Here is a 24,688-nt window from a genome sequence, read left to right on the forward strand (position 1 = left end):
ACGGTACAGTGGACGTTTAGCTCGCAATATTCGCGGTGATAATACCAAAGATTCAAAATTTTATGAAGCGAAACAAACGCATTTTGCCGGAATGGAAACGAAAAAAAAAATCGTTTAACGTGTAATATTAGAAAGGGAAAAACAATGATTGCGTGGGATGAAGGTGAAGTTGCAGGGGTGGGTGCGGTGGCTATCAAAAAAAGGGAGCGAGAAATTGATGTGAAATTTTCAGTGCCAGGCAAACGAGTTTCTAACGTAACGAAGATTGTCTTTGTATTTTGTGGCGATAGTGTTGAATTTCGTATTGATAAAAGTTAGCCAGTTTAATACCTATACGCTGACCAGTGACCAGCGAAGAGTATGCCGAAGAAGAACTCTTCCGCACGAATGGCGTGAAAAGGATGTTCAGTGAGGAGGGAGAATAGATATTAAATAGCTTCGGTTGTGCGAGAACTATACCGTGCCATTTTTTCCACTGAAAGGGTATCAGTGAGCATATTTTTTTTGTATTATAATAAGATTTTTGAGAGAAACAAATTCTGGAGGTATTGGAGTGAAAAAATGTCACTGGTTTTGTTACTACTCTTTTGACCTTTTATCCTTTGATGGTGGCCGAGAGTTGTGGTGAGTGGTGAAAACTGGAAATATGAGGGGGAAAATCTTATTCGAAGGTAGATATTGTAGATTGGTGTTTTAGTCACGAATTTACGTATGTAGTATTTTTTGTCAAGTTGTAACGTTTTCTGGTTGATTGAAGATGTTATTGAGCAGAAGTGGACAAGGTCGATTGGAGGCCCTTGGTGAATGCACTGAATGGGGCCCTTCAAATTTTAGTTCCCTCCCTCCAGAATCTTTCTTCTACCGTTTTTTTCTCAGGTTCGAATACTTGAATGCGAATTGTACTATTGTCTTTTTGAAATTTTTATTCACTTTCGCAAAAATAAGTCAATCCAATAAGAAAAAAAAGCTGTAGTTTTGGGAGGGGGGTGGAACGGAGGGGAGGAGATGTTGACAGAAAATTTGCCAACTGGTACGAAAAAAAAACAATTTTGCCGATTTAATGATGGGTTTCTGAGATGAAATGACAATTTTGCCAATTGATACAAAGGGTAAGTAATACATCATCATTTAATCGTATCACCCCGCGTGGGGGTATCGTGACCATTCCAAAATTACGTAATCCTGCGGGTAATCGTGCGCCATTGCTCCTTATCTTGCGCGCTTCTCACGCATTCGGCAAAGCTGCAGCCAGTCGCTTTGCGAATAGAGTCAGTCCATCGGGTCGAAGATCGCCTCTGGCTCTCGCTCCTTCGACTCTGCCTTGCACAAAAATCGCCTCCATGGCATCCGCCCTCGTCAGCCGCCCGAAGTACTTAAGTATCCGACCAAGAACCACTGCAGACAGTCGTTTGGTCACACCAATTTCTCGGAGTATTGAGGCATTCGTTCTCTTGGGCGTCCAAGGAACTCTGAGCAGTCTCCTCCAGCACCACATTTCCATCGCGTCGATCCGTCTCCGATCACCTTCGCGAATGGTCCAAGTCTCCAACGCATACAGGAAGACAGAAAAGACCAGCGCGTTGACGAGTCAAATTTTAAGGCTCTTGCTGATCGCCGAATCGCTCCATATTCGCTTCAAACGAGTCATCGCAGTTTTGGTGAGTTGACAACGGTGACGGATCTCAGCTTCGCATCCGCCAGTGTTTTCGATGACAGATCCAAGGTAGGAGAATCTCTTGACGACTTCGATTCCGCCAACGTCCTGGATCTCTGGCAAGTTGTTGGCCAGTCTGTCAATCACCATCATCTTTGTTTTCGTCATGTTGATGAGTAGGCCATATTTTGCCACTTGAGCAGCACTGACATATACTCACATCTAAATTAGGTTCATTAAAAATTTGTTATTTTCACTTTTGAATTTATGGAAGTTTCAAACTGGGATTTTTTAAGTTTAGTGATAAAAATTGGCCCCAGCGAAGCAAGGGCAAAGCGTTCAAAAATTCGGGTTTTGAAAGGTAAAAACAATGTTTGAAAACATTTTTTCATTTCTTTTGATCCAAAATTTTCGAAATTTAAATTATGAGTTTTCAAAAATTTTAATTTTTAAAATGAAAAGTAACCAGATTCTTGTGAAGTTAGGGCAAGGCTAGTACTCAATTTGTTCCCAAAAAAAGTAATTTTGCCACTGAAAAAGTTCAGAAAAGTCACCGAAAGGTACCTAATTGAAAAATAATTAAAAAGTAACCAAGAAAGCAATAAAAATATGTAAGCAAAACAATTTTTAAATGCAGAAAAAAATCACAAAAAAAAACAGAATATTACGAATTAATTGAAATGTATTCAATTTTGAAAAGATTAACTATACATACATAAATTTTGAAACTTTTTGATGAAAAATCGGACTTTTTGACTAGGTATTTATTTTTGGCAGCAAAGTCAGGGTTCTGGCAATTTCAGACAAAAAAAGGCAATTCTAGGAAAAATAAAGTGATGCTGACAATTTTAACAACAGGAATAGTTTTCTTACAGTTTTTAGCAGAAAAGCAAGACAATGGAATAACTTTTTTGATAAAAGAAAAAATTTGAATTTTGTGAAGAAAAACACTGTTTTTAGAAATTTTATTAAAAAGTGAGGATTTTTTCATAATTTTTAGCAAAAAGCAGGATTTTGACAATTTCATCAAAAAGAAGTCTGTGAGAATTATTGACAAAAGAAGATACTTTGACAATTTTTAGGGAATACCTAAGCAGTTCTTTTGAATAATTTTGAAAAAAAAATTTCAAGCAAAAATTTGGTAATTTTAGTAAAAATTATCAATTTTTGAGAAGTACATTTTTTTACAATTTTTTTTGAAACTGAGATTTTTCATTTAGAAACTTATGGCAATTTTACTTAAAAAATCGAGACTTTTCAACTGCGAAAAAACTAGAATTTTCAACGACAGGGAAGACTTTTAAACAATTTTAGCAAAAAAATAAAACTTGGAATTTTTTGCAAAAAACCTAGAATTTTGACAATTTTTAGCACAAAACAAGACTGACTATTTTTGGCGAAAAGCACCAACTTTTGGCAATTAGTGGACAAAAAAAATGGTACTTTTTAGCAGTCTTTGTTGAAAACGGAGAAAAAACGTTTTGGTCATTGACATTTTTTTTTTTAGAAAATGATAAAAAGTCAAAAAGTGAGATTTTTAGCTTTTTTGGCAGAAAGGTAGACTTTGACTATTTGCATTCGGGTTAGTTGAAAAAAATACAAAAAGCAAAAAGCTTTCGAAAATTCTTACGTGTATTTTGAGAGGTGAATAAAATAATGTTTTTTTATGATGAGTCATAACTGGCTCAAGTGAAGCGAGGGCAAAAGTTTGCGAAAATTAATGTTTAGAAAGAGTGAAAATAGCATATTTTTGGTTTTAGCATGGGGCACCTTCAGCCAGTAGAAGTCACAGAATTCGTGATGACTTACCCCTTTCCCTCTGTCCCTCCCCTCCCCTCCTCCTACCTCGTCTTCAACCGCGAAGAATTTAGACGGAAATTATTATGGTTATTTTACTAGACCATTGAAGAGGACTGGTATGTAAAAATTGTGAGTAAAATCGAAGGGATGAGTTGACGAGGCGATTTTACGTTGGCAAGACGATGTCGTTTTTATTGAAATGGTAATGACAATCGTAATCGTCTTACATCAGTTCAACAAAAAGTCGAAAACCATTTGACAGAAAGTCATTCTGCGAGGTAAAAGGGGACATGATAAACGTTCTGACGGCATCTTCTAAGTTAGTGCAATAATTACGTTGCCATCGGACGGTATTGGTAATTCGGTGGCAAACAAATGAGCTCAATTAGGTTTCGACTTGTACGCGAACGACTGCGGAGTATTGTTATTCGCGGATCATTAACCGGAAATCGAGTTAGTGGATGACGACCGGGCGCGTAAATCTGTCGAATTGGAGGGGAAAAAGAACCACTTGGTGGAGGTAAAGAATAGAGAGATGCGAAGAAGAGGCGGGAGGCGGCGGTGAAGAAAAAAATGAGCATAGAATTTAAACTCGGATGGTAATATTTTCGCGTAATGGTACACGTCGTCTGTTTCGCCTGCCCGATCCGGAGTATACAGTAGTAGTCCTTAATGGCGGGTCTCATTAAATTGCCGGCATAACTCGGAGGCGCGACGCAAGAAGAAAATCGCGCTTTACACGGTTTTCTAATCTTAAAGCGAATGTAAATGCTTAATAAATTAACAAGGGTAAGTTTAACGACCGCTCCTTGTCTGCCCTTCTTAGTTCCGGGAATACCGTCCTCGTGTACCCTTTTTCGCCCTGTTACTCTTTAACCTTTGTATACTATGATATATTTAACAGTACATTAATTAAAATCATATTAATTAGAACAACTATACGTAGCTTCGAATGCGCTTTTGAACTTGCAATAAATTAACGAATTAAACTCCGGTTCGCCTAACACGTTACCGATTTTCTGCGAAGTAGGCCGCCGCAGGCTGCGCTCGCCCGAGAGATGGTGGCTGCGGCGAGCGATGCGAACGATGTGTGTGTTGGAAATTGAATCAACTCAACCTTTGCGTACTCATTCTGTTAAGCTTTTACCTATTAGGTACCTCGTCTCTTTGTGGCGAAGGTGTTTTTACCTTTCTTCTTTTTTTTTTTTATTTGCCTCATTTTCAGTCGAGTAGATGTCTAATGTATGTGTATGTGGTTTTTCTCTTATGTTACAGTGCCGCCAAGAATACAACGCTCAAAAACTGGCAGTATGGTGGAGGTGCGTAAAGGTACGATGGTCACGTTGGACTGCGAAGCGTCCGGTAATCCTGTACCAACTATCACGTGGACTCGTAAGGTGAGTTGACCATGGTTCTTAAATCAGATAATTATTAGATATAAATACGTCAATTTTCCAATTTAAATAAACTCGCATAAGAGCATGAAAATGTTTTACAATGACTGCCAGAGATGAATGAAGTTTATGGATAGCGAATTTGGGAGTCTCGAAGAATTCATGGCCTAACCTTACTTACTTGGCCTTTGATAATTGAGAAAAATATTACAAAAATCATTTTGTATGTACCTATTTTTAAAAAGTCTAGTAAATAGTTTTTTATTTTATTTATCTTTGTAATGATTGAATTCAAAATGTGAAAAAAATTGTCGAGTCAATGTAACAGAAAAGAAATAACTTGAAATTGTTTTTGAACACTTTGGATTCTTAGCTTGCTCAAAATTTATTCATCTGGAGAGATCATCGTACAATTTTGAAAAATATCTTCAACCCTCCCCCACCCTCCTACTGAGTATAGAATAATGGGAAAGGAAGAGGTTTTTATTTCTTTTGCAGTTTTTTTATGAAGGAAGATGCACTTACTTACATACCTACACAGTTTTTGTATTTTGTATTTTATGATAAACATTTTACAAGGATGAGATAAGTATTTCATTTGGTAAAAAATTTTCGATTTTAAGCAACAAAAAACTGAAAGAACATTTGAAATGGGTAGGTATCGGTTTGCATAATTTTAAAACAGGGTGTCTAACGGTCATGAAAGTCATGAAAAAGTCATGAATTTTGCTCGAAACACACTTGAAAGTTTTATAAAAAGCACATAAAATGAAACAAAAAATGAAAAAAATAAAAATTTGTTCAAAAAATTAGAAAAATGAAGAAACTGAAATACCTATACTTGCCTTTATTGGGGGGGGGGGGGATTTTCATGCAGTAAAAGTGTGAAAATAGGTCATGAAAAAATTATGATTTGTTATCTGGGAGTTTTTTTTTAGACACTCTATAAAAGCTGAATTTCATTTTTTTGAATTTTCTTAAATTTTTTAAAATTAATAAGTACATACTAGGTACATACCTAATTTATTAAGAAAATAAATTTGATTTGAGAAATCTGTTCAAAAATCATCAAAATGAGATATTGATGAACTGTCTCGAAATATTTAAATGAAGAGCGTATTTCGGAACTCTGTTCAGTGATACCAGGGTGAAAATTTCAGAAACTTTCAAAATGTCACAGCTATTTTTTCAAAGTTTGGTAGTCACATCGTATGAATTGCCACAATATAATTATTTTTTTTACCTAAAGAATTATTTTTCTAGGTGAGAGAGGAGGTCGAAAATAAAGTGAAAAATTCAGTCATTCAAATTTAGCAGTCACTTTCCATTTGATTCGTTGTCAATTTATTTACTTTACCCTCAAAAATTCTGTCGATTTATGTTTTTTGGAAAGGAAGAAAGAGACGAAGGGGGGAAGGGTGAGAAGGAAAATTTTTTTTTTTAGTTTAGCAGTTTTCCTGTGCTGAGAGAGAGAGAGGAAGGTTTGAAAAAGAGTTTGAAAACTTCAATTTTTCAAATTTGGTTTTTCATTCAGAGGACATGCCTATAAGATTGATTTCTTTAATTTTTGTGAAGAAGAGGAAGGCAAGGAATAATCGAGAAAAAGATGAATGAAGAGTAAATAATAGAAAAATAAATTTGAAATGTAATAATTATGTAAACTTGATAATCACCCTCTGTTTGTATTGTCAAAATATTTTTTTTCCTAGAGAAAATGCCATTGGTTTCTTTTTTTTTTGGTGATGAGAAGAAGAGAAGAAGGGAGGCTTGGGAAAAGTTTGAATAAATTCAAGCATGTAAAGTAGGCAGTTGCCTTTGTTTGAGTTGATTTGGGTGAAATTATCTGAATTTGCAAAGAAATCAAAAGCATTTGAAAACGTGAACCAACTATAGCTGTTTTCATGATCTCTTCAACTGATTTGGAAATAATTCGTAGGATAATCCTCTTCCTTTGCTTCAAATCTATAATTCTGTATCCTTTTTCAAATGCCAGAAAATTCGTAAATCTGTTTAAGTCTTTAGAACGGCTGAAAACCAATCACACTAGATTTTATTTGTTGAAAAAATGAGCTGTGCATTGAATTTTAGCTTTCTGCATCAAGAGACGTAGATACTCGAAAAACTTTTCCATTTTTTTTCCTCTCAAAAATTAATTGCTCACGGGAATCATCTGAATTTACGAACAGGATTTTTAAGTTTCTAATTTTGGATGAATTTTTCCTTAATTCCTTCATTTGAAATCATGTTCTGATTTTGAAAAGGAGCTGTTTTCACTATCCCTACTGGCGAGTAAAATCGGATGTACAAGGTAAAGTGAAGTAATGAATTCCAGCATTTTGTGTGACTCAGTTGGTTCAAAATATTTTTCTCAGACAAGACGAAATCAAAAACGTAACGAGCAGCAATAATCAACAAAGTTGAGAATAGATTTTCCAAAAAAGTTATTGGTGAGGGAGGGGGCCAAATCTGAAAAGGTTTCTCGAAATAGAAAAAAAAAACGAATTCCACGTGATATATACTTATTCGATTTTCTAGATGTCCTATGACCAAAATTTTAGAAATGGTGTGATTCCTCCTCCCCCACTTTGTTCAAAAATTACAAAATTAGTCGAAAAATATGGCAGAGGTTTTCTCAAGTTGATAAGGAAAGATTGAGTAAAATTGAAGAACGTTTGATGAGAAGTAAAGTCTTCTAGTACAATTTTTTCGAATATTAAAAAAAAATTGTAAACTAAAGAGAGTAGGTACTTGAGATAAAATTTAATAAGACTACTCTTTCAATGAGAACTTGGCTGAAAATTTATGTACTTTTAGTCCAGAACATCCATAATATGCTAATTTGAAGGGGAAAAAATCATAAATATATAGGTAGTTTTTAATTCATCTTTAATTTGGATACAATTTGATTTTAGCGACGTAAGAAATGAAATTTATTTTCTTAGATTATTCTACGTGTATTTTTTCTTCTTTTTTTTTTTTTTTTTTTTTTTAATTCCGCGATCCCTGCCACATTGGGCATCCATCAGCGTTTTTCACTAAATCACCAATTCCGGCTGAGAGCGCCCAACGACGATTCCACCGCTACTCTGTTGTTTGTCTTTTCACATGGTGATTCTTCTTGCTGGAAGGTCGGACGGCTTGAATCTCTTCAGCCTGCGCACATCGTTTGAGTTGTCCAAAAGCTGGATGGCACTGGGGTTGCAGTGTCTGTGTAGCCTATGCTCGTGCCGCTCAGCATGCCTGCAGATTTCCTCGGAGATGTAGCTAATTCCCAGGTCCTTGTGAAGGTCAGCATTTCGCTCGTATCGGTATGCTCCAGTCATTGTTCGTAGGATTATGTTTTGGCACCTTTGTATTGTCAGGATATTTGACTTAGAGGCACATCCCCAAAGCGCAATACCATACAGCCAGATGGGCTTGACTATTGCCAGGTATAACAGGCGTTTGTTTGCAAGACTCAGCCTCGATTTTGGCCCCATGAGCCAGTACAGCTCCCGCATTTTCTCTTTTATTTGAAGTTTTTTCATCCGAATGTGCTGGCTCCAGTTCAGTCTTGAATCTAAATGCATACCAAGGTATTTGGTAGAGTCTGAGTATGGCACAATTGCATTGTTGATACTGATTGGAAGGTAGGGGTGGGTGCGTAGAGAGAAGTCAACGTGCACTGATTTCCCACAATTTGCAACTATTTTCCACGTTCTCATCCACTCAGCAATTCTATCAACTGCTGCTTGCAGTGAAGTAATGGCCTCTTCGTAATCTTCATTTACTGAGAGGATGGCCTTGTCGTCGGCAAATAGTGCAGCTATTATTCCATCTGGGACTGGAATATCTGCCGTGAAGAGGAGATAAAGGACCGGAGATAAGACTCCTCCCTGCGGGACCCCAGCTTCGCAGTCTCTCCAGGAGGACAGAGCATCTCCCTGAGCCACACTAAACTGGCGGCCTTCGATGTAGGAGCATATTATGTCGTAATACTTGTTGTTCAGGCACCTGCGAATTTTATGCTTTAGGCCCTGGTGCCAAACTCTGTCAAAGGCCTGAGCAACATCGATGAATACTCCAGCACAGAATTTACGTTCTTCAAGTGCACAGCTGATAGTATTGGTCACCCTGTGTAGTTGGTCCACTGTTGAGTGTTTGCGCCTGAACCCAAACTGGAACTCCGGTATTGCTTTCTCAAAAGTTGGAGCCAATCTCCTCAGAAGTAACTTTTCGAACAATTTGGATGGATTTTTTCTTCTAAGAAAATTTATATTTTCTGAATTTCCTTCTAAATTTGAAGATATGTTGGTCACCGCGTACTGTAACTCGTATAGGTATTTTTAAAATTAATTTCCACGAGTGCTCTTATGCTCGTCTATCATCTTTTGTACCCAGTATCTTTCTTGCCATAATCACGAGCTAAACTGTGTGACACCCTGTATGCGGAGACGTTCACACAAAGCAACTTCGAGTATACCAATGCCGGCTGCAGCGTGCAACAAGTGTTCGTAATGTTGGAAAATATCGCATTTAATTTACCTTACGTCTTTCGTTTATCGTTTCACTTGTCAATTACAGACCGCGAAACGCGTAAATTAATAATAAGTTTTAACGACGGAAGTCTTTACAGAGAAAATAAACAAACGAATTGAATTATAATCAATTTAATAATTTGTACCGGTTTACCAAAGAACTACGTAATACTTGAACGTGAAAAGTTCCCCGATTATGGTAAACTTTGCCGCGTGTGAATTTTTTATTCATCGTTGATGGCTCGGATGCGATTATTGCCAAGATATAGAATACGGTTTTTTCGAATTTTGTCGTTCAGCTTTACCTACCTATCGATTTTTGTAAACAGTTGGGTAGGTACCAATTTGTGTACAGATTTGATTATGAGCTGAGGAGGTTATTTTCTTTAGGGGGGATGAATTGAAGAACAGTTGCTCGATTCTGTGATGAGTATGATTGAAGGCTGTGTTTCATATTTTGTAATTATTCAAATCATCACTTTTTGGAAAAATGAATTAATAAATTGTAAAAAAATATGCAAAAAATCGAGAATTTATTTTTCTCTAATGTGTTTCCCTTAATCATTCGCCCAGCTTTCGTCACTCCCCCTCCCCCCTCCTCATTTGTTTCATTCGTGTTTATTTTCAATCCTTCCTAACTGAACTCATCTTACGTTGGAAATTTCCTTCACCGTGCTCAGTTAGACAATTTACCAGAAGAATCCGCAAAGAAATATTTTCCCATTACTGGGACAACGCACGATGAGACTTTGAAAAGCGGAAAACACTCGCGGTGCTGCTTTTAAAGATATTGACCTCGTTCAAAAAAAAGGCGAAATATGTAAACTATTTGACGCTTAAGCGTTACACACGTTCAAACAAACTGAAAAGTTTTGTGAGAAATAAACAAACAAACATAGTATACGCATTAGTATTATGGAGTTTTCAGTATTTGGTGTAAGTTTCCACGGTGAAATTTTTCAAACGTGTCAAAATAATACGATATCCACCTACGAAGAGTGAGCGAGCAAGGCGACATATTCGCTGTTCTTTTTTAAAAGTACACATGTTTGTACCTATAGGAAGAGGACCAGTGTAAGTGTTGTTGAAATTTCGCTCAACGTGGTGGAATTTTGTCGCGACGATGAGTGGATGGCGAGCGAGTGAAGAAATATTCGGGAAAAGGATTACGTATGATTTGTTTTGAGTGTAGGTGAATCGATAAAGGTTTTTTCGTTTTACTAGTCTGTTGGTGTATCGTGTATACCTAAGATACGATATTTTATCGGAGATTATATACCTTTTTTTCCTGCGGTATCATCGATGATATCCATCATCTTTTGAAGAATGCGACTGAGAGGAAAATGACGTACACGACACGCAGCTGACTCATTTATCAAAATTCACCTGGTAGCGTTTCGTTGCCTCTGGGAAAGGAGGAGGAGGTGAGGGGGAGAGAACTGCAGCTGATTGCGTGAAAATGATACCACCTTAAGACAAAAGATGGACTTTCTGTTTAGCTGCTTGATTTTTGAATACGTTTTTCTAATTGTTAATTGGTCTTTTGTTTTGGTTCGTGTTGCAGAATAATTTGTTACCATCGGGAGAGAAATCGTTTACTGGACCGTCCTATACCATTGACCAGACGACGAGGCATCATTCCGGCACCTATATTTGTACAGCCAGCAATGGCGTCGGCAACCCGGCCCAAGAACAGACCAACCTCGTGGTGCATTGTGAGTATACACGTGTTTAATTTACAGTTTGTTGTATTTTAACGCGGGTAATGGACAATAGCGAATTATAAATGCGTTCGTTGTGTTTGGGAATTGGTAAATTATATATAAATTTTCAACGCTGCTACCCTTAAATTCATTTTTAAACATCTCCTTTGTCCGTTAATATCTCTCTGTAGTTTTAGTATTTTAATAGAAACGTCGTCGTAACTTAACGCACAACTACGTAGTGCCCCCGAGAGACTGTGCTGCTCGATGCTGTGTATTGTACAGCGTGTATATTTCGTCGTATAGTTGTCGTCGTCTTGCGATGCTGCCGAGGGGGAGGGGTGTTTTTCTGAATGCATAGTACGGTTATTTTGGGGTCGAATTTGAAGGAATTGGTGACTGGGGTTTTTATTGTATTGTATTGCTTATGAAGGCTTCGTGTTATGAGTGAAATGTGCGTCAGTTCGAGCATTTGAAGGTGGGAATTTACAGAGAAAAATTCAATTGGCTGGTGGGAAGAAATGAAGTAATTTTTTTCTCGAAAGGTAATTCCCTCTGAATCATTCTTAAATGTACGATCTTGAAATTGTAGGAAATTGAATTGAAATTGCATAAAATGTCTCAATTTTTGATCTTCTTCAACATTTCGACAATTTTTCGAGCTTTGAAAGTCAGAGTTTCCTTTGTTGAGAATTTTGGGAAAGTCCCAACAAATAATTTTGACCTGACTATGACTGTACTAAAATCGAAAGAGCGTGTTCTACAACTTCTAACGCCAATGTTTTCATTCAGCTGCTGTGTTTGATTTTTTTTGAATGGCAGACTTTAAAATAGAAAGGCTTACTGACAAGGGGCATCTCGAGTTGCTAAAAATGTATTGAAAGAGCACATAGCCTACCAAAACACATCACCAGGCACAATCTTAGTTCCTTAAGTGCATTTTTGGATTTTCGGTGATTTTAAAAAAAATCAAGTTTTGACCAACAATGAGGAAAAATTGAGATTTGACCAAATTGATGTAGAAAACTGAAATCAACCTCTCATTTTTTTAACCCCTCCCCCTTTCCTCCTGAACCAATAAATCTTATTTGCTCCAGTGAATTTGTTAAAAATCACATTTTGGCCAGAAATGAGAAAAAAATGAAAATCTGACCAAATTGATCTAGAAAACTGGAATTGAACATGCCTCCTATTTTTAACACCCCCCCCCCCCTCCTGAAACAATAATCTTAGTTGCTTTAAGTGCATTTTTGGATTTTCAGTAATTTTTTTTTTTTTAAATCAAGTTTTGACCAAAAATGAGGAGAAATTGAAATTTGACCAAATTGATGTAGAAAACTGAAATCAAACGTACCTCTCATTTTTTTAACCCCTCCCCCTTTCCTCCTGAACCAATAAATCTTATTTGCTCCAGTGAATTTGTTAAAAATCACATTTTGGCCAGAAATGAGAAAAAAATGAAAATCTGACCAAATTGATCTAGAAAACTGGAATTGAACATGCCTCCTATTTTTAACACCCCCCCCCCCCTCCTGAAACAATAATCTTAGTTGCTTTAAGTGCATTTTTGGATTTTCAGTAATTTTTTTTTTTTTTTTAATCAAGTTTTGACCAAAAATGAGGAGAAATTGAAATTTGACCAAATTGATGTAGAAAACTGAAATCAAACGTACCTCTCATTTTTTAACCCTACTCCCTCCCTCCTGAACCAATAATCTTATTTGCTGAAGTGAATTTATTAAGAATCACATTTTGGCCAGAAATGAGAAAAAAATGAAAATTTGACCAAATTGATCTAGAAAACTGAAATTGAACGTACCTCCTCTTTTCACCCCCCCTCTCCTGAAACAATAATCTTAGTTGCTTAAGTGCATTTTTGGATTTTGGGGGAATTTTAAAAAAATTAAATTTTGACCAAAAATGAGGAAAAAATTAAAATTTGACCAAATAGATATAGAAAACTGAAATTGAACGTACCTCTCATTTTTAACCTCCCACCCCCCCCCCCACGTCTGAATCAGTAATCTTAGTTGCTGAAGTAAATTTTTAAAAAATCACATTTGAGCCAAAAATTTAAAAAAATTAAAATTTGACCAAATTGATCTAGAAAACTGAAATTAAACGTACCTCCTATTTTTTTAACCCCCCTCTCCACTCCTGAACCAATGATATTAGTTGCTGACGTGAATTTTCGGATTTTCGGTGATTTTTAAAAAAATCAAATTTGGGCCAAAAATGAGGATTTAAACTGTTTTGCACAGTTTTGGGGCCTCCACTGATTTCTTGAAAATTTTAAATTCCATAAAATTTTACCCGATCTAATTGGAAAGCCAAAATTTACTGTACCTATTATCATGATTTAAATAAGTTGAGCCCATTGGCGGTGGTTCAAGCCGTTCTGAAGCATCTAGCCGTATTTCTCGGAAATTCAAGATTACATTTATGAAAATTGTTCCAAATCACGTTAATTTGGTCAGCTTTTTATGACACTTTTTGAAATTTTGGAATTTTTAAAAATGACCGGAGGGTTCAGAACGGCTTGAAATCACTTCCAATCAACTCGACGTGTTGAAATTAGGGTATCTACCTACATATAAAATAAATTGGATAAAATTTTGTGAAAGGTTCAGCTTTCAAAAATTTTTTGGAGGCTCCAGAACTGCTCAAAACAGTTCGTTACCGCTTTAAATCAATTGGAAATGGATTCAAATTTTTTCAAATTTTTTGAGAAATTTTTGCTGTTTTATTCAACAGAAATAAAATAATTTGGTTCAATTTTTGATAGTTTTTTTTTTTTTTTTTAAAGAATTTTTTCAACTTTATTTAATTTTTCAATCATCTGTTGACATCGAACGTATAATATAGGTACTCTAGTATCAAATGAGGGCATCGAACTTGAAACGAGCATGCCCTCGAGTGATTTAATTTCACATTTTCATAATATTTATAGCTTCTTTCCTTACAGTGGAATTTTCCTTCGAGTAATGAAAAGTATTTTCGCGGGTTTTATTTTATCACCGAATTCGTTGGCGAATTGATAAGGCGCAGATTAATTAAAGCAGCAGTGCGGTTGCATAACGATGTCGATGATGAGAAAAATAACGCACCCCGTATTGAAAAACGACTATAGGAGAGATAGATATTAGGTACGACGACGATAGGATTTTTCTATTCGCGGCCCATCAAGAAGACTACCTAATTAAAATATCGTCGTCGAAAAGAAAGAGAGGTACGCGATCCCCTCATCTGAATAACTTCTCAATACCATTTACGGTGTTTTCGTTAATTTACTCGTAAAGAATGTGTACTCATCGTTGGGGGCGGACGATAATGCGATGCGAAGATATTGAATACTCGATTTCGTTTAATTAATCCGCCTGGCAAATAACGCATAATTAGTAGTCAAATCAAAGCAACCGAAGAACCCTCTGGCGCCGCGCTGCGCTGCGTACGTTTTATAGTTTTGTGTTTTATCATTTTCCAAAAGCGAGGGACGATTAAATGTCGCGTAATTTAGAGACGGACGAACGAGTGAATGAGGTATTTTTGAGGGTTGAATTCGGAAAAATCCTACAGGATTGACGGAAGAAATGGGGTTTTATTCGAAATAGTACGTAAATGAAATATGTATTTGGGGAGGAGAGGGGGATTGTCGAAGGAAAATGTTATAATATACTCGAAATGGGAGGTGGGGTTTATTTCGATGCCGAAGATGTGGAAAATTTCGATAATAGTTCGAAGAATTTATTCTGGAAAATTTCCTCGACATTTTGTGCCTGAATAAATCCTGTCTCATGTCACTTTTCTTGGCCTAAATCAACATTGAAGGCATCGTACAGCATGATAGAATTTAAAAGGAGTAGACTTTCAAAATTTCGTTCGTTTTAAATGCTACGGTGACCGACTTCAATTTTTATTTCATGTTCTCAAAGAACTCTCCGTCTTCGTGGTGGCCAAGAGCATGTTTAAAATTGTTCTATTTCGAAGTCGATTTATCCGTGGAATTTCGTCAACTCGAAGCTTGTAATTTTACCTGGGCAACCTTACTTTAAAATTGTACGGTAGAAATTTACATATTTGAGCGAAATTTCGCCAGCTTTACGCCGGTATCGATTCGCGATACTCGTCTACGTCGTCGTCGTCGGATCGTTGGTTCGTTAATTCACGATGAATTCTGGAGCCATCGTCATCGTGACACAGCCTCGCAACGGCATGAGTAAAACGGCAGCCTATATGGCAGCGGCGTTAAAAGCTCTCGGAATTAATCCCGTTTCGCTATGCTGCGAGTCGAGGATTATATTCATTCGAAATTCAATCACGCAATAAGACGACTAAACGAAATGAAATTCTCGAATTGTTATTGTATTCGGAGCTCGAGAAAGTAGGAAAGAGAGAGATCTTTGCGAAGAGATGAACAGAGAGAGATGAATTCGAACACAATATCTTACTTATTCACCTTTCATTAAACACGCCGGCGGCGAAATTTTCTACGCGGTGAAATAATTAAAAGTGCGAATCTGCGAAAGAGCAAAAGTGGAGGAAAAAAGCCGGAGAAAAAAGAATAAGGTACCACGTGTTGTGTAAGTGTGTAAGAGAAAGAATGGTAGCATTACGATTACTACTACGACGACGTCGACTGCAAATTTTGGGAGAATTCGCCTGCGCGGCGGTAGCGACGACGACGTTTTAACGCGATATATCTCGTTAGCCGGTTTTAATGGAGCGGAGTGTAGCAATGAAAATGAAAAAAAAAAAAATGGCAAGAATGTTTAAAATATCGGTACTTTTTAATTCCAATAAATTAAATCCAAAAACATTCGGAGTCGCGTTAGGAAAAACAAAAAAACAAGCACCGGAGAGAAAGTAGAGGTGTAAAGGCAGCACCGCCGCAACGTGCTACCTACGAGAAGAAAAACTGCTGCAGATTTCCGAGGGGTAGGAAAGAAAAAAGTTAAGAATCGTTTTGCTCGTTTTAGTTTTTCCTTTTCTTTTTTGCAGCTTTATGCTTTTTCTTTTGCCAAGTGAAAAAAAAACGATGGCTTTTTTTTTACTACTACTTTCGAGACATAAAAATAAACAGTTGCCCATACCACGGAGATTATTACGCATTTAAACATAATTAAAAATACATTAAATTTTCTGTAATTTTGTGAACTTATAGCCCCGTTGTGGTTTATGTCTAAATAAGCGGATTTTCGTTTAAGCAAAACGACTTTGTAGCTGAAAAACAGAGGGAGCATTTCGAACTGTAAAAGACATTTCCTGCTTTGGCTAAATACGCAACGTAAGGCGAGGCGAGACAGCTTTACACGGTCGTTGCGAAAATCAGATAAAAATTTTTTCACCGCAGCTTTTCGCCTCTTTGCTGTGTACGAAAATTGCGCCGAAAAAGCTGCTAATTGAAAATTTTTCTCTTTTGCTTTTTCTAATGGCTTCGTGATAGTTATTTAAAATAAATACTGCCAAAACTATAAATGTAATGGACCTAGTGATATACTGCAGTATGATTCCTTGTAAATTGGACCAATTTTTATACTTTGAAATCGCACAGCTCTTACGTAAATTCAAGAAGTTGATCACAAACGTTCAAAAAGTCTTGCTTTTTAATCGAAAAATTGACCCAAAGAAGTATTTTTTTCAACAAAGAACGTTCTTTTGCCAATAATTTCCAAAAACTTGAACTTTCTGGTAAAATTGTCAGTCTTGCATTTTACTAAAAATTATCAAAAATTCTCAACTTTTTGCAAGAAAATCCAAAAATATTTGGTTTTTTCCAAAAATTGTCCACGCTTATTGCCTAAAATGTTGGTTATTCTGCATTTAAAAAGTGTCGCTTTTTTGCCTAAAATTGCCAAAAATTACAAAAAAAAAAACAAATCTCGTTTTTCAAGAAAAATGTAAAATTCTCAAAAATTGCCAAATTTTTGCTATCATTTTTTTTTCAAAAATCATCCAAAAGCAGTGTACAGATGTTTGCCAACGAAAAACTCTACATGTATAACAACATATCACCCGCCAAACGGTTCTAAAGAATAACACATTGCAAAAACTAGCCATTGTGATGAGAGAAGAAACGTTTTTGATTTTTCGATGGGGATACATGAGTACAATAGAGATTTATTCACCAGAAATTGGCAAAAAGTATCATTTTTTCCAATAATTCTTAACAAGTCTTGTTCTTGCTGAAATTGCCCCACTGTTCTTTCAGTTTTTTGCCAAAAATTATAAAAAATTATTGCTTTTTAACAAAACTTCTAAAAATAGGTTGTGTTTTTGCAAAAATTCCTGTTTTAATTTTTTTCTAAAAAAAAACTGTCCCAGTCTCTTTTTTTGCTAGAAATTACCAGAAAACCATTTTTTTTTTTTGGTTAAAATTGCTTGCCAAAAATTGCTTTTTTGCCTAAAAATCCAAAAATTATTCCCTTGTTGAAAATAATTGTCATAAATAGTCTCAATTTCTCATCAAAAAGTTTCAAAATAGTTCAACTTTAAAATTAAAAATGAGGACACTGTATTTTCAATTTGTAATGCTCTGTTTTTTGGTTATTTTTTTCTGCACTTGAATGTTTTGCTCGCGTCTTGTCACTTTTTTGTTTACCTACTTTTTGAGCTTTTTTTAATTACCAAAGTTACCTTTTTTCTGTTGGAAAAAATTGGTAGGTACTAGCCTTGACTGCAGAAAATAATATCACTGGTAAATTTTGTGTTGATTGTGATCTCGAATATCAACATAGTTTTTCATCGTCTTAATATGCAAAGTGGCTAACTCCAAGTTTTGACGAAAATGAGTTATGATTATGAGCGTCATCTGATTTTTCTTCACTTAATTCATAAGTTGAAATATTAAAAACACGCTTGTGCTGGCCCATTCGTCTATTATCTGTGGTTGAAGTCGGGAAAATAATCTAACTCTGCCAAAGGATAATGCACTGTGTATTTAGCTACGTGAAACTGTTTCGTTATGAACACCATCTGAGAGCTAGTAGCACAATGCAGGTTTAAATTTTGGTTTAGCTGAACTTATGGTTAGTTTAAATCTTGAACCAGGTTCAACTTCTGTAGCATTGCACAACATTGGTTCAGGTTTAGATTAACTAATCATTCGATAACGCGTCATTTAACTAAATTTTGTCTTTGGAGTGATTTTTGATTGCATATTTTTAATGATTAGAAATATCTTACAATTGGAAGCAAAGTTCTAATTTTTTAATACATTTTAAAAAAATAAATAGGTACAGTAAAAGCTCGTTATAATGCTCTTCAAGGGACCGCAGAAAAAAAGAGTTATAAGCCAAAGCGCGTTATAACCGAAAGTCTTGTTTTAACGCTGATTACCGTTATACTGCGAATTCTCGTTTTTAAACAAAAAAAAACATAATAAAGGAAGTTCAAACATAAATTTTATTTCAGATTTTGAACAACCAGCTGTATTATGTACATATTTAGAAGGAAGAAAAATCTGAAAGGGAACTATTAAAGTTTGATGTCAAAAAATCTTTCTTTTTTTGGCCAAAATCGAAAATAATTCCAACTGTTGGAAGTTGAAAAAAAGTTTTTTTGGCAAAATTTTTCCAAAAAAGTTTTCAAACATTTTTTTCTAAATCAAAAAATTTTCTGAAAATTTTGCTTTTTTGTTGCAAAAATTCTAAAAAAATCTGATTTTTCCTGAATTTTAGAGCGTTAAAACGCGATTTATAATCACTCATGAGTGTTATATTGCGATTAATTTTACATTGGTTTAAATGGGGTTGTCTAGGGACCAGAGGAAATCAGCGTTATAACTGAAAGTGTTATAACGAGCTTTTACTGTATTCTTGAACGAATAGTTGAGTAGATTTAATTTTTTTGCTGCAGGAAAATAATTTGTTTGAGGTAAAATGTCCAATTTTGAACAATAGTCATTAAATTTTTCAGTATGGTGGTGATGTAATTCAAAATTTTACATTCAACAATAGTTATTCATGTTTTTTGTCATTCAATGTAAGTAATTATACTTACTTCATCTTTGTCGAAAGTTGGTATTATTTGAAGTTATCGATTTCCATTTGCAAAATAATCAGTAATCACACAACTTGAAACGACCAATGAACACGCGCCAATTTGTTAATCCTAGGTAACCTCCAAAAATTGTCAAGTTAAGTAAAACTTGGTTCATGCTGTAAAACTACAACTCTGGTTTAAACCTGAATTGTGCTACTGGCCCTGAAAGGTGAACACTTCATAAATAACTTCCAACATTCGAAATTACCTCAGGTGAATTCATTGGTGTAGTATCCACTTTTGAAGTTGGGAAAAATATCTAACTCGTCCACTCAAAGTGGCTTAAAATGTATCAAGTGAAAAAAAATTTTATCAGATTTTTTTTACTTAATAAATAACCTTAACTATGTAACACCCATCAATAGTTGATAACGCTGTTTTTCGCATTTCCTGAACAATTTACAAACATGGAGTTGGCCACTTAGCATATTGAGATTACGTTTTGACATGAGCTCATTTTTCTACAACTGAGGGATAAATAAAAGACCTATCTTGCATATGAAAAAAAGGATGGAAGTCTCACAAGCAGTCCTTGATAAACACACCATCCGCATCCACCATCCGAACTAGCGTTGCGTTGTTTATACTATAAACACATCTCAGAAATTTTATTTAGGTAACCGGGTAATTTAGCGAGAAACGATTCGAATTAGCGAGCTTTTATGAAAATTTTTCCGGCTCGTTAACGTGCGTATAATTTCACGAACCGAGAACACCCTACTTGGTACCTAGTTTTTATTTCTTCTCTGGTTGTTGGCTTTATTCATACGTAAGAAAAAACTTTTCACGCGGTTCATTAATTTATGGACATATTGTTTTGTCGTTTCGTTCGCTCGCAATCGAAATCGATTTCAAACATTCAAGACACGTGGCTGCTGGTGCTGGCGAAAACGATGGCGGAAAATTTTCCTTCTCTATTAGCCGATGAATAATGAGATGGCAGTCTATACTCTCTCGTTCGCGTACACAATTTCGCAAAAATAATACCTATACGTGTTCGCATTTATGTATATCTGAATTCCGCGAACACTCCGTACGTCGTATGGAGATTCGAATCCAGAAAGCAAAACAAACGAGCAGGAAAGAAGGGCGAGCGGCTGTGCTATTCCAATACTGTATATACTTTGTAGTACGGTAGTAAGTACTACCCCGATGTGCAAGCGTGTCCGTAAAAATCGGACACAACAGTATACAAATCCAGTAAAACGGACATTTTGTGTCTGTTTTCAAAACAATACGCATTGTGTAGTGAAAAGCAGACACTATGTGACTGTAAAACCGGTAAAACGTTCACAATGTGACCGCCTGCTGATGGAATGGTTGCCTATACTCGTAGTCTTGTACCATGCTACATGGTACGAGTATTAGAAATGTCAAATGTATAAGTTGCACATTTTTTTCGTGTTATTAATAAAGTGAAATAGCCAGGGGGAGGAGAATTCAAAGAGGTGAGTATAGGCTTACCACCTAAACTGTTAATACAGTGGAATCGCGATAACTCGAACTCCGTTAACTCGAAAACCTCTGTAACTCGAAGGTCTGTGTCTTCAACTCCCCATAAGACTCAATGCAAAATTCACCTCGTTATCTCGAAAACTCCGATAACTCGAAGTCAACTCCTCTCCCTTCAGCTTCGAGTTATCGAGGTTCCACTGTATTCAAAATTAGTCGGCAAAATAGTCAATTTGCCAACAAAATCATCGATCTACCCTAAAAATTCTTAATTATGTTTTTTAGGCCTCGAGTAAAGTAATATAGATCTGATCTATATTACTTTAGCCTCGAGCTTTGGCCCTCGCTTTGCTTGGGCTAAATTGTTCTTTTCAATTTTTCAAATTGTGCTTGAAAGTTGAAAAGTATTTTTATTCACACTTTTTAAATTGTCACTGGTGGAACACTGGCTTTTCACATAAAAATAACAAATTTTCAAAAGCTTTTGCCCTCGCTTTGCTCGGATCAATTTCATTTTCTTCTTCACGCTTAAAATTTAAAAAATCCAAAATTTAAAAAATGTCAAGATCAGAAAAACCGAATTCTTAGATTAAAATTGATGTTGTTCCATCACCATCATCTTCAGAGTTACAAATTGAAGAAACTTACGAGTAGGTATAATTGAATTTGAAAATTGTGGAGATCAGAAAAATAGATTTTTTAAAATTAAAATTGATGTTTACTTCCCTAATCACAAATTTTTCAAAACTTTTTCCCTCGCTCGCTTCACTTGGGCTATATTCAAGACACTTATCTCAAAAATTTTCAAAATTCTAAAATTAAAAAGAAAATTCCTGAAATACTTACTCTTTGTATTCAAACCATTTGAAAAGTGCAAATTTTTAGTTTTTTCATGAACAGAGTTAGGTACTAAATTGCGCTCTGATGAAAAAATGTAAAATAAAACATGCAAATGATCGTTTTTTCAATTTTGGAACCAATGTTTTCATAAAGTTTTGCTCTCACTTCGCTGAAGCAGTATTATTGCCTTTTCCCAATGACATAATTGTTCATTTTGAAGGATTTTTGAAAAATTACCTAAAATTTCGTTTTTTTCTGTGTCTAAAAACCTGGCCCCCTACACGCCACTGGTGTTCAGCACACTATAATTTTGATTTTGTCAGATAACCCATAATTTTATTTTATTTTTTTTCAAAAAAATAGTTCATCTTCATAAACCCATCACACACTGCTCAAACACGCATCAATAAATTTGAAAAATTATTCGCTACACATTCATATGTTTGGGGGAATAAATTGGTCAAAATTGATGAAAAAAAATTATCTACTTTAATGAGGCTCGATTGGCATATATGCACAATTTGATACCCATTTCTAAACCTTCAACAGTGGTGTACTCCTATAAATGAAGTTGTGAAACATCCCTTACACGCGCGGGGTAGAGAAGACCAGCAGCAACCGAACCAAGTAAACATCCAAGAGAAAGTGGAGACGCAGAGAAAACCGGTTCCGTCACTATACATTTCTGAGCAACTACCCTCCTAAACACATTACAGTACAGGCTACAGGCTAGGTTTTGGTATGGAATTCATCTTATTGTTGTTGTAGTCCCACACACACAAAAGAATATTTTCTTTTGTTAGGCTACATGATGAGAACTACTGTGGTGGAATACGTATTTTGCCTATACACGTTTGCAATAGGAGAAACACAAAAAAACGGACACAATGTGTCTGAAAAAACCGGAATAAACAGACACAAGCAGTCACAAATCTGCGGACACAGCAGACACATTGTGTCGACGTTTTTGCACATCGGGACGTGGTACGTCGAACACATTAAAAATATTTACTTTTGTTTCAGCTTTATTATTCCGTTAACGAATGCGCGATACATAACAACAGTCACGAAAATACATCTCCGTCTCGCGCCGTAAACTCAAAATCGTGTATACAATTAAAGTATATCTACTACGAGTCGAAGTCGATTCTTATACTCTCGCATACGAAAACAAAGTTTCTTAATTTTTGCACAGCATCTGAGCTGAGCAGCTCGCTCCGATCACATAGTTCTATCTGGAAAGAGAGGCTGCCATACCTCTGTCTCATCCCATCCTATCTCCCCTTTGCGAAACGTGCGCCGGCAAAAGAAAGAAGAAGGAAGTAGATACCCAATCTCAGACCACAATCAAAGCTGTCAAAGTTTAATTTATGTCGATAACCTTCCGCAGAAAAGTTCGCCGTAAAACAGGAAACCCATTCGATGGTGTATTTTCTTACTCGGCGGTGTTATTTTTTCCCCACTTCTTAACTCTCGATCGAGTCTGCTCTCAAACCCTTGCGAAACTTTTACCAACTGCTATTTCGCGCACATTTAAAACGGCGAAAAAAACAAAAAAAAATCGCGAATAATTTCTTATCCCATAATAAGACGCCATTTTTACTAATGACGTTTTAAAACTATACGTAAGTGGGTCGTTTCCACGTCAATTTGACCCATTTCAGACTATTCAGAGGGTCGATTTCGCTCGAAGTTTATCATTTTGCTTTTTTTCTGTCTCAGAAGTAAACTAACTGTCGTCTTCCTCTTGAATTCTCATAAGGTACGTAGATTTCGAGCAAGTCTTGAACTTTCAGTGCGATTTTCGACTTCCCCGGAATTTTAAAATTTTACCAGAAGAAGCAGTGGAATTTGATTTGACCAACTTACCCGAATCCAAATTTCATTATTTCCAGCCATTCTGAAAGCCTACAGCGTGATTTTAGATTTCTCCAGAATTTTAAAATCTTGTCAGGAAGGGTGGAAATTTATTTTGCCAAACTCCTTTTCCCTAGCACCGAATCAGTATTTTTCCATTTCTAGCCGTTTTGAAGCTTACAGCGCGATTTTCGACATCACCGAAATTTTAAAATTTCTCCAGAAGGCTTGAAAATGTACTTAATTTGGTCATGATCTTCCTTAATCAGAATTTAATTTTTCGAAGCCCTCCTGGAGCCTTCAGTGAGATTCTTTGTTGAAAAAATATACTTTTTTGGGTCAATTTTTCCGATTAAAAAATAAAAAGCGAGGCTTTTTGGAATTCTTTCAAAGGGATAAAAAAGTAGCATTTTTGGTTAATTTCTAGAGAAAAAATGAATACTTTTTGGAACGTTTTGCATAAAAGTGACAATTTTCTGCAGGAAGCGAGACCATTTGGAAATGAACAAAAAGAAAAGCAATCTGTTACAAAATGCCTAGTAACATTTAGCTTGCAAGCGATTAAGATTGAAATCTCACTGGTAGGTCCAATATGTGACATCTATGCAGACTGTATATCTCTTTATCACAATTCAAAAGATTTTTTGTAATACATTGTCCTGGTTAGAAATTCTTTCTTGATAGAATGATAGATGTTACTTCTTATGGATATCGTTGATTTCACACAAAAGGTATTTCCAAATCTTTGAGAATTGTGTTATATGTACCTATAAGTTTTCTTAGAATTTTTTTCTGGAATCTTTCAATAATCAGGATATGGGATTCACTAGCCGAATCCCATAGTTCAATACCATACTACCAAATTGGTTTGAATAAACATTTGTGTACCTACTACGATCTTGTTTTGTTGATTCAGCATATTAGTTCCAAGAAGCCATAAATTGATTTGACTTTTTTGTTGAGTTCTCTTCTTCAGAATATGATCTCTCCATGTGAGAATGTGAGATATTTGACAACGTTTGTTTGAAGTACACATTTCATCGTTATTAAACATTAGTGAGCAAGATGTTTTTCGACTTTCTTTCTGGTAAAAAGGACATGGCTTGATTTTTCACTACTGATTTTGATTCTCCAAGTTTGACACCATTTGTTTATTGCGTTTAAGTTGTTTTGTAATTTGTCCATGCCTCTGGATCAAAATCTTGCGTGGTAATTGCACTGTTGTCAGCAAATGTCGCCATCATGACATTGCTTATCAAAGATGGGGCTCAATACACTTCCTTGTGGTACTTCTGCTCGGATTGTTCTGAAGTCAGAGAAAACATCCTCCCATTTGACACTTAATTTTCTATCAGTTGGATAGTGAGCCAGAAGATTGTATAGTATGTCAGGAAGATGGTTTTCAAGTTTCATTAAGAGACCCGTATGTCA

At 35.7% G+C, this 24,688-nt stretch overlaps 1 protein-coding gene across 2 annotated transcripts in view; it reads left to right on the plus strand.

Moving 5' to 3' along the window:
* LOC135833008 (limbic system-associated membrane protein-like) overlaps window positions 1-24,688 on the plus strand; it is a 489,776-nt gene that overhangs the window by 385,398 nt on the left and 79,690 nt on the right. For both annotated transcript variants that reach the window (XM_065346596.1, XM_065346597.1), the window contains exons 4-5: window positions 4,730-4,851; window positions 10,930-11,080. In XM_065346596.1, the coding sequence (XP_065202668.1) occupies window positions 4,730-4,851; window positions 10,930-11,080 (273 nt within the window). The remainder of the gene's footprint in view (window positions 1-4,729; window positions 4,852-10,929; window positions 11,081-24,688) is intronic.

This window comes from Planococcus citri, chromosome 1 (genome assembly GCF_950023065.1).
Source record: "Planococcus citri chromosome 1, ihPlaCitr1.1, whole genome shotgun sequence".
NCBI classification, from domain to species: Eukaryota; Metazoa; Arthropoda; class Insecta; order Hemiptera; family Pseudococcidae; genus Planococcus; species Planococcus citri.